This window comes from Chinchilla lanigera, unplaced genomic scaffold (assembly GCF_000276665.1).
Source record: "Chinchilla lanigera isolate Chin_1 unplaced genomic scaffold, ChiLan1.0 scaffold00002, whole genome shotgun sequence".
NCBI lineage: Eukaryota > Metazoa > Chordata > Mammalia > Rodentia > Chinchillidae > Chinchilla > Chinchilla lanigera.
Window position 1 is genome coordinate 8,913,551 of NW_004955403.1, and position 16,168 is coordinate 8,929,718.

The following is a 16,168-nucleotide window of genomic DNA, read 5'->3' on the forward strand; positions in this document are numbered from 1 at the left end:
CATTGGGAAACAAGTGAAGGGCGTCCCTGTATTATGGTGCTTTCCCTCGGACATGCTCATAATATTTTGATAAAAGTTAGAGAGAATAGCTGTTACACTTTTACTTTTATGCTGCAAGTATAAAGCTAACTGTAATAAATGCTGCAGTACACAAAAATCCTTTATTGTACAATTAAATTTCAGAGATTTTTTCCAGTGGCAGACAGTTATTTCTTGGCAACAAACAATGAAAAATCCCATCTGAATGATATGAATCCGTATCTTTAGAATAGGAAAAGTGTAATACTGTTCCATCAAAATTGAGCATAATTTTCATGTTAATAACAAACATTAGCTATTTAAAATAAGTTCATGCACAGTATAATATTATAATAAGATTAATTTTCAATATATACTAAAAATTTACTTAGGAAAACAAATTTCTCAAATTAGAAATGAAAATCTTTCACTAGTACCACAAGTTTAATTTTTCTTTTATTTCAGGCCTTCCTAATTTTTATATTAATTACCCAGCACTAAAAGTAATTTAATGAAACAAAAATCTTTTACTTCAAATATATGTTTAAAGAGTATAAAATTCTAATTTTTGAGGAGTTGACATTTCACATTTTAAGTGAAGTGTGCATTAAAACTAATTCAAATCATAAATTTTATAAAAATTAATAAGATTTAAATATAGTGTATATCATTAACATAGGCTTTAATTTTTCAGATGTCACATATATCTTTCATTATTTGTGGATTTATTTCTTCTATGAAGTAGTCAAATGAATCAGCTCACCCTGGACTGTAACAAAATACTGCTTGGTGACTTGTGACAGACAGGGTTTTAACCTCTGACAGCGAGATTCATTGTGGAGCAAGAGCCAATCATAGATCCTGACGACACTTGTCTCATCTAAGTTGGAATATAAAAAGCCACTTGGAATACAGTATAAAAGATTCACTGGTGTGGCAAGTTGTCTCTCAGACTGTACATGCATTAAAGCTTTGCTTGGCATTACTCAAAAGCAAAAGAAAAGCAAAGGGAAGACATAAGAACCAGGAAAAAGATCGGATTGATCTCAAAACCATGCAAAAACTGCAAATCTATGTTTATATTTACCTGTTTATGCTGATTGTTGCTGGTCCAGTGGATCTAAATGAGAACAGTGAGCAAAAAGAAAATGTGGAAAAAGAGGGGCTGTGTAATGCATGTGCCTGGAGACAAAACACTAAATATTCCAGAATAGAAGCTATAAAAATCCAAATTCTCAGTAAACTTCGCCTGGAAGCAGCTCCTAACATCAGCAAAGATACTATAAGACAACTTTTACCCAAGGCTCCTCCACTGCGAGAACTGATTGATCAGTATGATGTCCAGAGGGATGACAGCAGCGATGGCTCTTTGGAAGATGATGATTATCACGCTACGACGGAAACAATCATTACCATGCCTACAGAGTGTAAGTACTCCTGTTCGTGTGTATCAACAGTCCTGCTGACTGTTGTTCTAGTGTTTATGAGAAACAGATCTATTTTCAGGCTCTTTTAACAAGCTGCCGGCTTGTATGTAAGTGGGAGAGAAAAGGTTTCTTTTTTCAAGATTTTATGAGAAATATATTGAGACTGAAATCTGCAGAAAGTTTTCCTATGGAGGAAAAAGTTAAAAATTAAAACGCTTGCACAGCATTAATATTATCTCATTTCATATGGAAAATACAGCATGTTTATGCTCTCACTGCCTAGTACTGTCAAGGAACTATCTAAGAGGCACTATCTAGAACTGTGTTAAAAACTTATATAAAATTCCAGTATTGTATTTGTCTAAAATATGTATTTTTAAGTTTTTTCACAAATAATAAAGGAGGAAATTTGCTAGAGTTTTAAGCTTATTTGGGTACTGCTGCACAGTTAGAATAATTTCTTTTATTCAAAACTATCTCTCATTGTGTTTTAAGTTCTTCACCAATTACATTTAAGTTTAAAAGCTCTTATACTGAAAAGAAATTTAAATATTGAATGTATTAGTAAGAGCAATGATGAAGTAAACAAAGCCTAGTGATAACCAGGAGCTGAATATCAGGAAATGCCTAGGAAATAAACATTTTAGTCAGGTAGGTTATAGCTCGCAGAGTCCTACTTATGTCTTGATCATGGTACTCTTGTTGGAAGTACTCAGGCTGCGAATTTCCAAGCAGACCTTGCTTAATAACCTTCTCAAATATTTATTCTTCATAAGGGGAAGGACTATTACCTATGGTGTCATAGCTTCTGAAAGAGAATATATTTCATAAAATTCATTTTTTCACTTAGCTAAAATGAAGACAGGCACCTTGACAGAGAAATCATGACAAGAAAGACTTTTGTGCCATGTGTCTGTGAGCTTGCTTTGCTACACTGTTTTATACATTTTAAACCAGCCTTGAAGCACTTTCACATTACTGTGTCTCTTATCAAGTGGTCAGATGAGAATGCAGCCAATAATTTTCATTTAAGACTGCCATCAAATAGTCTTGGAGTAGATTTTCTTTATGTATACATAATTTTGGGAAACCAAGAGGGCGAAAAAAATAGAAAGAAAGAAAGAAACTGCTAGCTGTCTGTGCTTACAGTGACAGACTGGCCCTACAGACAAAACTGTCTAACTTTTAAGAACGCTTGAATTTGACATCAATGTTTGTGCCAATATTTGTGCTAATTACCTGCTTAGTTTTGTTCCTTTGACACATAACAGATGTACAATATTCTCTGCTCATTCCAGAGGCTCAGTAAGTTGTTTAGTGAGTCTCGTCCCCCAGGTAATTCAGGCCTGGGGGAAGGGTTCCTTCGTCCAGACTGATTGGTACAGCTGCTCCGTAAGTGTAACTACTCAGATTCCCAAAGAATTCTAAGTGGATGTTCCTCACAGTGTCTCTTGTTCTCCCTAATCATCATCGTTTTAAAATTTCATCCACTGTTCATTCCCTCATAAAATTGTCCTTGGTCCATAATTTTTGGAAGGGGAGTGAGATTCCTCATAAATAGCTAAAAATACATGTAACTAAAATTTGGAAAATCTGGAGTAATTATTTTATTTGACATTTTTTTGAGACATGACTTTTTACATAGTATTTCATTTTAAAACTATATTGCATACATCGCCTCTATGGGAAAATGTTCAACTATTAATATGGAGGGAGATTATCATTTTTTAATGGGAAATAATTTTAATAACTTTCTCTCATTCATTTATAGCTGATTTCCTAATGCAAGTGGAAGGAAAACCCAAATGCTGTTTCTTTAAATTTAGCTCTAAAATACAGTACAATAAAGTAGTAAAGGCCCAGCTGTGGATCTATCTGAGACCCGTTAAGACTCCTACCACCGTATTTGTGCAAATCCTGAGACTCATCAAACCCATGAAAGACGGTACCAGGTACACTGGAATTCGATCTCTGAAACTCGACATGAGCCCAGGCACTGGTATTTGGCAGAGCATTGATGTGAAGACAGTGTTGCAGAATTGGCTCAAACAACCTGAATCCAACTTAGGCATTGAAATCAAAGCTTTAGATGAGAATGGTCATGATCTGGCTGTGACCTTCCCGGGACCGGGAGAAGATGGGCTGGTAAGTGATAACTGAAAATAACATTCTAATAACCTTGTTGCATTTGTACTTATAATATGAATGAAGAATGGTGGAAAACAGCTACCAATTTCCTGTGCTCACAAGCCAGACAAGTGTCTTACTCCAACAGTAGCCCTGTACCCAATAAAAGTAGGTGTCCAGTTTCATATCCTATGAAACTCTGCCTTGATACTCTTCCTTTGCATAAAGTTTCAAGAAGCAATTCTACCATGATTCATAACTTTTAAAGGATTTTTTAAGATTGAGAATGATCTGTAAAGTGTTTTTCATTGATATGATGCATGATTATATGCATAAGACACAAACTTTATATAACTGGCTAAAACCAAAACTTTTTCCCTCCAGTTTTTCTTTCTCCCAAATGTGTTGAAAATTTCTAGTTTTGTATAAAGCAGAAAAAAAAAAAACTTTAAACATTGTAATTAAAATAAAATGTTTTTATCCATGGCAATTAACTAAGTAATGCATAGGCTTGCACTCATTGAGATTTTTTTTATTTTTTTTTTTTTTTTGGTTTTCTTCCGGTACCGGGAATCGAACTCACAACCTTGTGCTTGCCAGGCAGGTGCTGTGCTGCTGAGCTAAATCGCCAGCCCCTTGTAGAGATATTTTATACTTAGGTCCCTCCCTACCCATATGTTCATTGTTTGCAGGAAGTGAAATACACTGATATAGCTATCATTTATAGATGATAGATAGATAGCTAGATGATAGATAGATAAATGGATAAATAGATAGATAAATAGATAGACTGTGACATACCACCAATAACATTTTAATTTCCAGGCTAATTAACCTTTATCACCTAGCTTATTTCTGAACTGTCTTAGCATTCTTGAATAAAAGTTTACTTGGGGAATGCCAACAAATGAGACTAAAGCTATGGCAATACCTTAGATATTATAAAGATTAATAAAAACCATTTTAAAATCTCATATAAAGCTTAAGGTTATTTTGCTGGCTTAGGTATATTTCTGATATCAAAGGCTTCTGTTTATTTAATATGACCATATTTTTTCTTCCATTCCTTGGCATAATTTGCAATAGATTATACTTAGAAACAATAAACATAAACTGTAAATTATCTTTTTAATCTTTAAATGATATTGGTTATAAAGATTATATAATTAGCAAATCAAATCTGTTATGAACAAAAACATATTGTTTAAAAGACTGCACAGTTTCTAAACGAACTATTTTTCTTTCTATGTGTTACTTTGAATATTGTTGGCTCTCAAAGTGATATTCTTTTTGACAACAACTACCAGGCTTATTTTCATTTTGATATAAGATAAAAACTACTATCAGTTATTTAAGAGAATGTTTTAGGTAATATTGTAACTATCGAAGTTGCTAATGTGACAAGTTTTACTTACTATTAAAGAAGTGGCTAATCTGATATATTATTCAGATGTTTTTCCCTTTAAAAGAAAGCAAAGTTTCAAACGCATTCAAAGTTTGGAGCAGTGACAGTGCTAGCAAGTTACTATTTAAATATCTGAACAGAAATTTTTTTCAGTGAGAAAACAAAGGAACTATCATCTCTTCTTATGAATCTGTCTTTCTCTTAGGGTTTTCTTTCAACCCAATATGCATAAAATTCCTTTCATCACTTTCCTTTTCCTCATTATAACCCTTATGCCGGTTGACGGTAGCTATTTTGCTTTGGTAGCCAAGTCGCCCGTAGTGAAGACCTAAGGAAGAGAGGATGGGTGAGCGTAGCTCTCTCTCCAGGAATCAGAAGATATATTTAGCCAGCACATGTAATCAACAATCAGGAGAGAAAAAGCTCCCCTCTGCCTCGCTCCTCGCTACCTCCTTTCCTAACCCTCAGTTTCTTCCCATACAAATTTTCAGGGCATCTGTTGTGTGCTAGGAAGTCTGACACTCAAAGTGGGAAAAACAAAAGTTAAAAACACATAGAATGAACTGACCTTAGGGAACTCCATATTGCTATTATACTCTTTTGAGCTATAAGGGCGAAAAGCCAGGCTTAAGTGAATTAAAATTCCTTAATACTGCGTTAAAAAAAAAATGCGGTATAGATAAAATGATTAGTTTGTTCTAGTAATTACTTCTTAAGGTGGGAAAGTATTTCAGGCTCTATTACTATTACTAATTGCTCCTCCTTTCCACACAGAATCCCTTTTTAGAGGTCAAGGTAACAGATACACCAAAAAGATCCAGAAGAGATTTTGGTCTTGACTGTGACGAACATTCAACAGAATCACGGTGCTGTCGCTACCCTCTGACAGTGGATTTCGAAGCTTTTGGATGGGACTGGATTATTGCACCTAAAAGATACAAGGCCAATTATTGCTCTGGAGAGTGTGAATTTGTATTTTTACAAAAATATCCTCATACTCATTTGGTACACCAAGCAAACCCCAGAGGTTCAGCAGGCCCTTGCTGTACTCCTACAAAAATGTCTCCCATTAATATGTTATATTTTAATGGCAAAGAACAAATAATATATGGGAAAATTCCAGCCATGGTAGTAGACCGCTGTGGGTGCTCATGAGATTTATATTAGGTTCGTAACTTCCTACACCATGGAAGGTCTTCCCCTCAACTATTCTGAAACTGTGAAATTTACGTATCATGGGCTATAGGCCTAGAGTATGCCATATCACTTAAGCATGGTCACAGTGTATGAACTAAAAGAGAATATATGCAATGGTTGGCATTTAACCATCAAAATGAATCATATAACAGGAAATTTTATAATTTCCAGAGTTGTTGAACTAGAAAGAGATCAAATTACACTTACGTTCATATGTATTATAATTACAACATAGGCAAGGAAATGAAAGCTATTCTCCTCACGTTCTGGTGAATTAAAGGAGTAGCTTTAAAGTCTATTTCTTTACAGTTTCACTTATACTTACAGAAAAATCTACCATATATATAGTATTGATAAAATATAGGATTGTTACATACCACCACCAGAACATCCTTATACACTTGAATTTATATTGTATGATAGCAGACTTGGTAAGACAAAATTCCACAAAAATAGTGATGGTATATCATATGCAAGTTTCCATTCCTATTTTGATTGGACGAATACTAACAATCCATGCCAATGGTGCTAACACAATAGACTGAGTGGCTGATGTTGTCAGGTTTATCACTAAAAATATTGAGTAAAATAGTAACTTCTTCCTTTCTTCAGGTGCATTTTCATACACCTCCAAATGGGGAATGGATTTTCTTTAATGAAAGAAGAATCACTTTTCCAGGGGTCAGATTTCAATTCTACAATGTAATTAGAGAAGTTGTGTATTCTTAAAAGGCAGCCAATTAGTGTATATCTGTATCCAAACTTCAAAATTATAGCCTGCCTTTGTAACATTGCAGTTTTATGGTAAAATAACAAAAATGACTGATTTTATCAATATTGTGTAAAAGACTTTGAAACAATTGCATTTATATAATGTGTATACAATATTGTTTTGTAAATAAGTGTCTCCTTTTTTATTTACTTTGGTATATTTTTACACTAAGAATATTTCAAATTAAGTATTAAGGCACAAAGATATGTCATGTATCACAGAAAAGCAACTGCTTATATTTCAGAGCAAATTAGCAGGTTAAATAGTGGTCTTAAAACTCCTCATGTTAAAGTTTAGATGGTTATATTACAATCATTTTATATTTTTTGTACATTATTAACATTCACTGATGGATTCATGATGGCTGTATAATGTGAATGTGAAATTTCAATGGTTTACTGTCATTGTATTCAAATCTCTACGTTCCATTATTTTAATACTTATTACTATGCATACCAAAATGATTAACATCGTTATCTGAAATAAATAATAAACATGGTAGCTCCACAAGAACTATTAATTTTATTTTATAATTTGATAATAAATATATTTCTGCCTTGATTTACTTCTATTTTGTAAATTGAGATTTTGTTAATCAAATATATTGTACTTAAAATTAAGTGAAATAATTTCTTACATCTAATGTGTAGAAATAATGTAAATTATATTAAACTGTTTCCACATTTTTGAAAGACATAACACTTTTATGTAATGATCATTGATTGTGGATTTCTGATTCTCACTTTCTTATCAAAGTCTAGTGGCTTAACACAGAAGTTGGTTTAGGAACTTTAGGTCTCTTACTCTAGTTTTCATGATTGAAACTCCTGTTAAGTTGGTCCTGGTCAAGTTCCTTCACACATACAGAAGCAAGGACTTGTTATGTCTGTTTCATTTCTTTTTATCTTGACCTGAAAACTATTTATATTTTTTCATAGGTTCAATTTCCTAATGCATTGCAGTTGGCAAGGGTATATGGTCCTAGAGTTACAAGTTCTGAAGCCACAGGAACACGGGGAAACTATGTCTGTTTCTCAGCGCCTTAACGATACTGGCACATTTATCTGAGCACTGGGAGGACCAATTTCCAAAATGAAGAGCAACATAGCCACAAAGCACCTGTGAATCCTAAAGTGTAACACTATATATCAGTATTTTGGTGTGATCACTCCTCTCTATCTCCGTAAGTTTAGGAACTTCCATAAAGCAGTGATCAAGTTTAATGAAGGAGATAGTTAAAACTGTCTTATGGTATAATTTCTAAGTAAATAATTAGCAATTACTATAAATGTAGTAATATAAGTCTAAATTCAAATATTACACCTGTTTTGTTATTCACTCTAAAAGTATGTATTAAAGTTGTAACATGATAAAAATCCATTTAGAATATCAAATGATCACTTCTAAAAATAAACACATGAATACTACCAATACTATGAGAAATTAAACCAAGGCAAAGTTATAATTTGCCTAGCATATAACATTTAGTGTTAAAATTTCATTTGAATAGTCAATTCAATTCCAGTTTACACACTGAAAAACATATCAGTACAAACTCTACTCAATTTTGTTGTCCCTGAATAAGATGTCAATCAAGGCAAAATGGTACTGCTAGATTCATATCAAAACATCTCAGTGAGTATCATATCCTAACAAGAATACAAGATACAATTAAATGTAAGATTTTACACTTGGGGCTGTCCAATTTGCCTATATGCATAAATTGTGTATATAACAATGACAGTCAACTTCCTCATAGTATAGCTTATAAAGGTCTAATAATTCACATCGGGTTTAACATTACACTAAGTATTCCTGATACAGAAATGTATACCTTGGCAATGAACCAGGCATACTTAGCTTCCAATGAATCCAGTTTTGTATTACCCTAAGGAAGAAAACTTTTTAACAGTACGGTATTTCTGCTTCATAGCAAGGGCTGTGTTTTTATGAAACACAAACACATATATTTACTTTCTGTAACAACTGAGCTTATATTTTTCTGGGACTAGCCCTATATATGCAGCATAGGCAAAATACTAGTCATAGAATTAACTTACAGAAATCTGAAACATAGTCCCAGATTTTGATTTTAAGGAGATCCGTGGACATCTGAGCCAGGCCAACAATTAATTGATTTAGTTAATCTTAAAGATATGTTTAAACCAGAAATGTAAAAAGGTTAGCCTACAAATTCACCTCTTGAATTTGTTTTCTTAACCATTCAAGTTTATTCTGTTAAAACTTTTCCTATGAGTGTTAGGTTTTTTTCCTAATGTCTTATGAAGGATCCTATTCAGAACAAAATTTGATTATGCGGTTTTGGCCATAGATCCTCCACAAGAGTTTCCCATATCCGCTCCCACGGGCACTAACTCTGACTAAGAAGCTAAACGTCTCTTGGCTCTGTTCCCAGAAACACAGAATTTTGGCATCACCTTCAACCAGTCGAAAACAAAACCTATCAACACAAGAAAGTTGCCTACATGACGCCATCAGAGCCTGATAATGCTTAGATAGAATTCTGGAAGTGGAAATCAAGCATAAACCACCAGTTTACTAAGCACAATGAAGCAACTGTGGGAGAAAGTCCAAACTGCTAATTGGAAATAATCGGAGGTCACTGAGGCAACCACTTGGTTTCAAGTTCCAAGAATATCTTCCTGAAAAGCTGCATACTTCTCAGGCATTTCAAGTGATGGAGTGGATGACGTGGCTGCCAGCATCCCAGGTGAGAGATTCTGCTGAGGAATCCTAGGTCCTTTGGCGTTCTGAACCAGGCTGGTGATATAGGATATAAATTAAAACAAAGAAGTCAGATGAGAGTAGTTCCCCCTGCTTGTAGATAGGCCTTAAAAGTTAGTAAAATTGTCCTGAACTGTGAATCTGTGTCTCACAGTAAACAAATTGCTTGTAACTCCAGAGTCAGACAGAATCTAAAGCAGTTACAAAGGACTGATGGAAATGAGCTACATCCCTGTGTGCTCATAGGCTAAAGTGCATTCCTAGATTTAAAAACATTGTTAGTATGTGCCTGTATATGTATCAGTTTGGCTATATTGCATCTCGCAACCTATGTACTGCATCTTGGTCCTTCTTACTTCTCCGTCCCCTCCTCTCCTGACCGTCTCCCTCCATCCCTAGATCCCCTTCCCATCCCCACAAAGTCTATCTCCCTGCTTTGTATCATCTTCCTTTTATTTTGCTCCTTAAATTATTTATACTTTGGGTTTCACATACAGGAGAAACAGTGAGATACTTACTTTCGGTGTCTCACTTATTTTACTCAGCATTATGGAACCAACATGGATCCGTTTTCTTAGAAGTGTCTCAAATGTACCCTTGATGGTAGAGTGGTACTCTGTTGTGTATAAATACCACATTTTCTTTATCCACTCTTCTGTCACTGGGCACACAGGCCACTTCCAAGATTTAGCTATTACGAGTTGTGCTACTCGTATAAACACGCGTGTTGGGGCTGGGGATTTAGCTCAGCGGCAAAAGCGCCTGCCTGGCAAGCGCAAGGTCGTGAGTTCGGTTCCCGGTACCAGAGAAAAACCAAACCAAACCAAACAAAACAAAACATGCGTGTGCATGCATCACTGTAATATGGTGACTTCTACCCTTCTAGGAAGACACCCAGAAGCGCTATAGCTGGATCAAGTGAAATTCATACGTCCAAACAATGCAAAGGTGGAGCTATGACCAGTCAAGCTGCTTGTGTACCTCACGTCCACTTTCTGTCTCTAAATGCTGCCCGACTGCTTGAGGAGCTCGCTGAACCTCCTGGAAGTTCTGAGGGCTGCCTGACTGACAAATTGTTTCTTTGCTCGCTAACAGGATTGTTGGAGGTGTTACGTGGCAAATTCCTTCTAAGTTTTATCTGAATATAACATAGATGAAAACATTTAGAGCTATATAAAAAACACAGTCATTTGCCATTTTAAAATTGGAAATAACATATTTCATATATAGGGAAATAGTTTTAGTAGATTTAATAATTTTATTTCCAAATTGAAATATATGTACTACGAGTGGTAGGTATAGATATATGCATAACATATGTACATATATGTATTTATCTATTTAGAGTATTTTCAGCTATAAATAACAGCAATCCCAATTTAAATTGGCTTAAACAATAGAGAAGTACATTATTTCATATAAATCCAGACATAAGACAGATACAGGTGCAGTATGATCAGTAGCTAACATGTATGAAGACCTACATTCCTTCCACTTTTTTCTGCCGTGTGTTTGTTTGGTTTGTGGGTGATCTCTATGGTTACAAGAAGGCTGCTTTAGTTTACATGACGATGCTCTTGTGTACCAAGCGAAAGGAACCACACTGTATGCGTTACCTGTGAAAAGTTCCTTTGAAGAGTGAATGGATATGCTTATTTTTAAGTTTTATAGACAATATAATTTTTATTTTTAAAGGCTGTACCAATTTACATTTCCATTAATGTATGAAATTACCTATTTCTCATACCACTGCTATTCATATTTCTGATATGACATGTGAAAAACGGTATCTGGTCATGATTTTAACTATCTTTTTCTATTATGAGTGGAGTTATTCATCTTTATATTTAAGGTTCATTTGTATTTCTATTAATTGTTTGGTTTTATCTTTTGCTCAATTTTTTTATTAAGTTGTTGGTTTTTTAAAAAAAAAATTGTGGGTTTAGGAAAGTAGTCCTTTATGATGAAAGTTGGAGTTATTTATTCTAAAATGCATCTTACATTTTTAAGTACTTTTATGGTTTTGATAATTTCTTTTAAAATCTTTAATCTTAACTACATTTTGTCATAAATGTGACTTCGGATGGCCATCATAGTTGTCATCATTTACATTACTACCTTTGCGGGGTGGAACAGTGGAATGACACCCAGCAGAGACTTATCCTAACAATCACGCGTATTCATGCATTCAGAAGACACTTTCATCTAATTTAGTAATAGCTCAGGAGGCCTGGGGTGAAATCAGGAATCCCTTTGAAATCTAATGACAATCAGTACAGATGAATGTGAAAACAGTAGGATATTTGAGAGTAATAGGGCTTCTGGCCAGTTGGGAACAACCTGTTGAACTCTACATATATTCACTCATTTATTCCATCAAAATCTTTAATGAATCTCCTGTCTCTGCATTTTAATTCCCCCTTCTAGGCATGGGTCACAATAACAAAGTCTTTTTAGTAGAGCGTTCCTCACCTCCATTGAAGCCTGGATCACCTGACTCCAGAGGGGAAAACCGTACACCCCTTCTCCCTCAAAACCAGGAAGCTTCTCTCCAGTCACTCACTAGCTGATTTACCTGCTCAGTCTGTCACTCAGCCTTACCAAGAAGTAACGCTGTCCTCCACGGTGACCAGAAGAGGCGGGACCAAAGCTAATTCCAAAGGTCTCGAGTACTTTTACTCTGAAGTAAAGCATCAATTCTGTTCCTATTTGTGTGCTATTATATTTTACCTTTGATAGAGTTTTGGACACTACTGCAAGAACTATACAGAGAAGACAGAACAGAAATAAATCATAGTCTTCCCTCAAAGAACTCACAGACCAGTGAGATAAAAAAAAAAAAAAGCAAACAGTAAAAGAAGCACTTTAACAAAATGGGACCAGTGGTGCCCAATTGACAGTCCACAGCCACAAGGACCCTTACACAGAGTGCTGCGGAAGAAGGAAGGAAGGTCCCCTTAGCCCATCTAGATGTCGTGGAGACTTCAAGAAGGAGGTAATGTTAAAAGTTTTTGAGAATGAATAAAAGCTGGATGGACGTGTAAGGAGAAAGACTACATGGGAAAGGAGGAAGAGTGTTCTAAAACAAACACACACTCTACAAATGTGGGAATTAGCAAGTGGAATGGCTTCCAGGTCCATCACATAGTTCTGAAAAGCTGGAGGAACAGGGCCTTGGATGTGGGTGATCAGCGGTGGGACTACGGGGAAAGCTGACACCCAAGGCAAGGTTTTATGATTCCCAAAGTAGTTTACACTTGGTACTGTCAGCACAACACACAGTGCAACATTTCAAGGAGGGAGCCATATGGTTAGATACCATTTTTTAAAAACTCACTTTAAATAAAGTGTTTTAACCTTTTTTGTATCAAGATATCTTTTGAAATCCAGGAAGCCTACAAATTACATCGCAAAGTAATGGTTTAAATGCACCTGTTTACATAAGAAGCAAATAAAATTGACTTATAATCTATCAAAATATTTTAATGAGATAGTAAAATGCAATACAAAACATGAATACAGTACATAACACATAGCAGGATGTTGAATTAACAATTTAAAAGTAGCGTGCTTCAACACGATGCCTGAAACAGATGTAATTTGAATTAAATATTTGTGATTTCGGTTGGTAACATGGTCATAGATATTATGAGTAGTTCTGAGATTTTAACCTACAGTTAGAGTGGAAAAGTGTCAAATTTCAAATTCAATATGAATTAAAGATTTAACTTTTCTTATCCAATGTCTAGATTCTCTGAATTCTATGTAATAGTATACACAAAACATCCTACAGATGAGTGTGGAAGCAATGAATTGAATTAGAAAGTACTAGTTTAGGGGAGAGACGTAAGAGTCTGAACACTAATATCTAACAGTGAGTACCTACTATATATTCCAGGCACTGTTCACAGTCCTTTATATTTGTTTGTTTTTTTGTTTTTTCTCCGGTACCGGGAACCGAACTCACGACCTTGCGCTTGCCAGGCAGGCCCTTTTGCCGCTGAGCTAAATCCCCAGCCCCACAGTCCTTTATATGATTATCTCATCTGCAGAGATAGCACTTCATCATCCATATTTTATAAGGGAAGAAACTAAAGCACAGAGAAGTAAAAGACTTCTTTGTGAAACTCAGTTCACACAGCTAGTGAAAAGCAGAACCACAATTTGAACGTAAGCAGTTTGCCTCCAGTACTGGGGCAATAGTTTAAAATGAACACATTAGAGGTATGTAGGAAATACAATGAATGGGACATCGGGATTATGAAAAGGAGAAATCTGCAAAGGCACTCAGTTTAAGTGAGCAATATTTTAAAAATATTTGCCACCCAATGGTTTCCTTCTTGGTAATTTTCTCCCTTGTTGCCCTGGTAGATTTTGGTCACTAAGGGTAAACCACTATGCTAAGGTTTATTGCACCCAGAAAGGGAGAGAAAAACAGTACCCGGGATATTGGGATATGACATGATTTTTGAAGGGACGTTGAAAAAGGATAAAAGAAATGAGAAAATGGAAGACCACTTTCAAGGGTCCTTGCCCCACTTTGGAGGGCAAAACTGGCTTGACAGAGGTAGGTAGTTTAAAAGCTAAACAGAGCTCATCAAAGAGTATTGGGCTCAGGCTCCAATTCCTGTGTAGTATGGCAAGTCAGGCCTGAGAGAATTCGTCTTGACACGATGCAGTACCTAATATGGTGCCAGAGTGGTTGAGTAGCAGTGAGTGAGTAGCTGCCTAGACCAAGGGCATGCACACTGAATCCTGAACTTCCCAGATGGTTTCTCGTAAGAAAATATCCAAGAAATGCCAGGTCTCTGAGGGACTACGGTTTACTGAATGGGCTGCTGGATTGGTTGCTAGGTTTTGGGATGGAGTATGAGGACATCACAGGTGGAGGCAATGGTATGGCCATCAGCATTAGGTGCCAGCACGGTGCTTCCCAAAATCATGAAATTAGCAATAGGAGTCACTGCCAATATAGGACACTCAACCCCCAGGGAGCCCTGCTAAATTAAAGAACTTACATCAGAAGGAGAGGATAATGTGTTGATTCCAAGTAAAACAAACCATCTTGCATAGTAAAAGCCCTGTAGAGCCAAATAACCCTTGTGCAATGCCATAAAGCTGAGTGAGCCTCTCTGCTTCAAATTCATTTAGAAAAGCAGAATAAGGTGAAGAAAGAAGCATTTGGTGTGCGAAAGGCTCTCAGAGACCAACAGACAACCCCTCGAAACCTCTCATTTGTCTCTAATTGTGGTAAAATCAATAGCATACAGTTTACCATTTACCCACTTTTAAAAGCACGTTTCAGTCGTGTTAACCACGTCCCCATTGTGGGTACATATCTCTAGAACACTGTCATCTAAAATTTTAATTGCCAAAACAGGTACTTTTGATCAGCAGGCCCACTATAGGAAATAAAGTTTTAAAAGCAAGGCAAGATCCATTAAGGAAAATTAAGAGAGCCATATGTCTTCAATTCCAGTTTAGGATGATTACAGTTCACCCCCAGTAGATCTGAATCGTGCTGTGGATAGTAAGGAAGTATACGCTCTGTATGTTGAGATTGACTTTGGCTCAAGAGCAACATGGACATCAGCTGAGCTTTGTCTTTTGTAAAACAAACTTCACTATGATTTTTTAGTCCTTTTAAACTGTTCTTAAATTACTAGCTGAAAATAGTCCTGTCCTGGCAATGGAATCTATTCTCTAAATATGTCCAAGACTACTGTATTTAGGACTTGAGTTGTGTTTGCCTTTCCCTCTGTGAAAGTCAATACTTCCTTTCCTCAATACTTGGAAAGCTTCGAGTTCAAGGAAAAGGCCCTGGCTTCAGACTCACTTGGACCAGTAAGATTTATAATATGCTCATGACGTAGACAAAGGTTGTGTTTAAATTCTTGGGCATCCTAGACAGGTTCTGACTGACTATGGCATTTACTGTAAATCAATATTGTGGAGCTATATCCACCTCCCAGTCTGGGTAACTATGGAAGAGAATCAGCTTAAGTCATAGCAAGCTGGAAGAAGCCAAATCTGACTACTCATTGGATAAACTCCAAGCATGTCTACCCTGCAAGTTGAGACATTTCACTTTTCACAGGAACTTTCCTTTAAGTCAAGGAATCATCAGCATCATCATTATCAAGAGGCTGTTTGGTCTGCTTTGAAAATGAAATGAGACCTCAGGCTTTCTTGGTTGACTTATTGATTGTGCTGTGCTGTAAAATTTCAAAGACAATTTTAATATATAAATTCCTTCTTTCATAGATAAAATTTGCCTACTAGCATAGAGTAATTCCTGTGTATTTATGGAGTAGAGAGTGCTTGCACCTTCCTAAAACAAGCTGTGTATTTAGCCTTCTGGAAAGTTGTTCCAGTAGTTTTAAATCAACCTTAAGTGGTACACTAGATATCTAGTAAAGGACCACATCGTGGTATGCAATAAATGGTAGTTGAAAGCAAAATGTTGACAAATAAATA

The 16,168-nt window shown here is 35.7% G+C and overlaps 1 protein-coding gene and 1 long non-coding RNA gene across 2 annotated transcripts in view; one reads left to right on the top strand and one right to left on the bottom strand.

Annotated features, from left to right (window-relative positions):
* Positions 1-954: 954 nt before the first annotated feature.
* On the top strand, positions 955-7,640 carry Mstn (myostatin). The gene is made up of 3 exons (XM_005373312.1): positions 955-1,445; positions 3,217-3,590; positions 5,752-7,640. The coding sequence occupies exons 1-3, from the start codon at positions 1,073-1,075 to the stop codon at positions 6,130-6,132; spliced, it is 1,128 nt and encodes a 375-aa protein (XP_005373369.1). The 5' UTR covers positions 955-1,072; the 3' UTR covers positions 6,133-7,640.
* A 1,843-nt stretch (positions 7,641-9,483) lies between these two features.
* The window catches only part of LOC102004995, a 7,375-nt gene continuing 690 nt past the window's right edge, over positions 9,484-16,168 (bottom strand). The window contains exon 2 of the long non-coding RNA XR_259164.1: positions 9,484-9,727. This is a non-coding gene — a long non-coding RNA (uncharacterized LOC102004995). The remainder of the gene's footprint in view (positions 9,728-16,168) is intronic.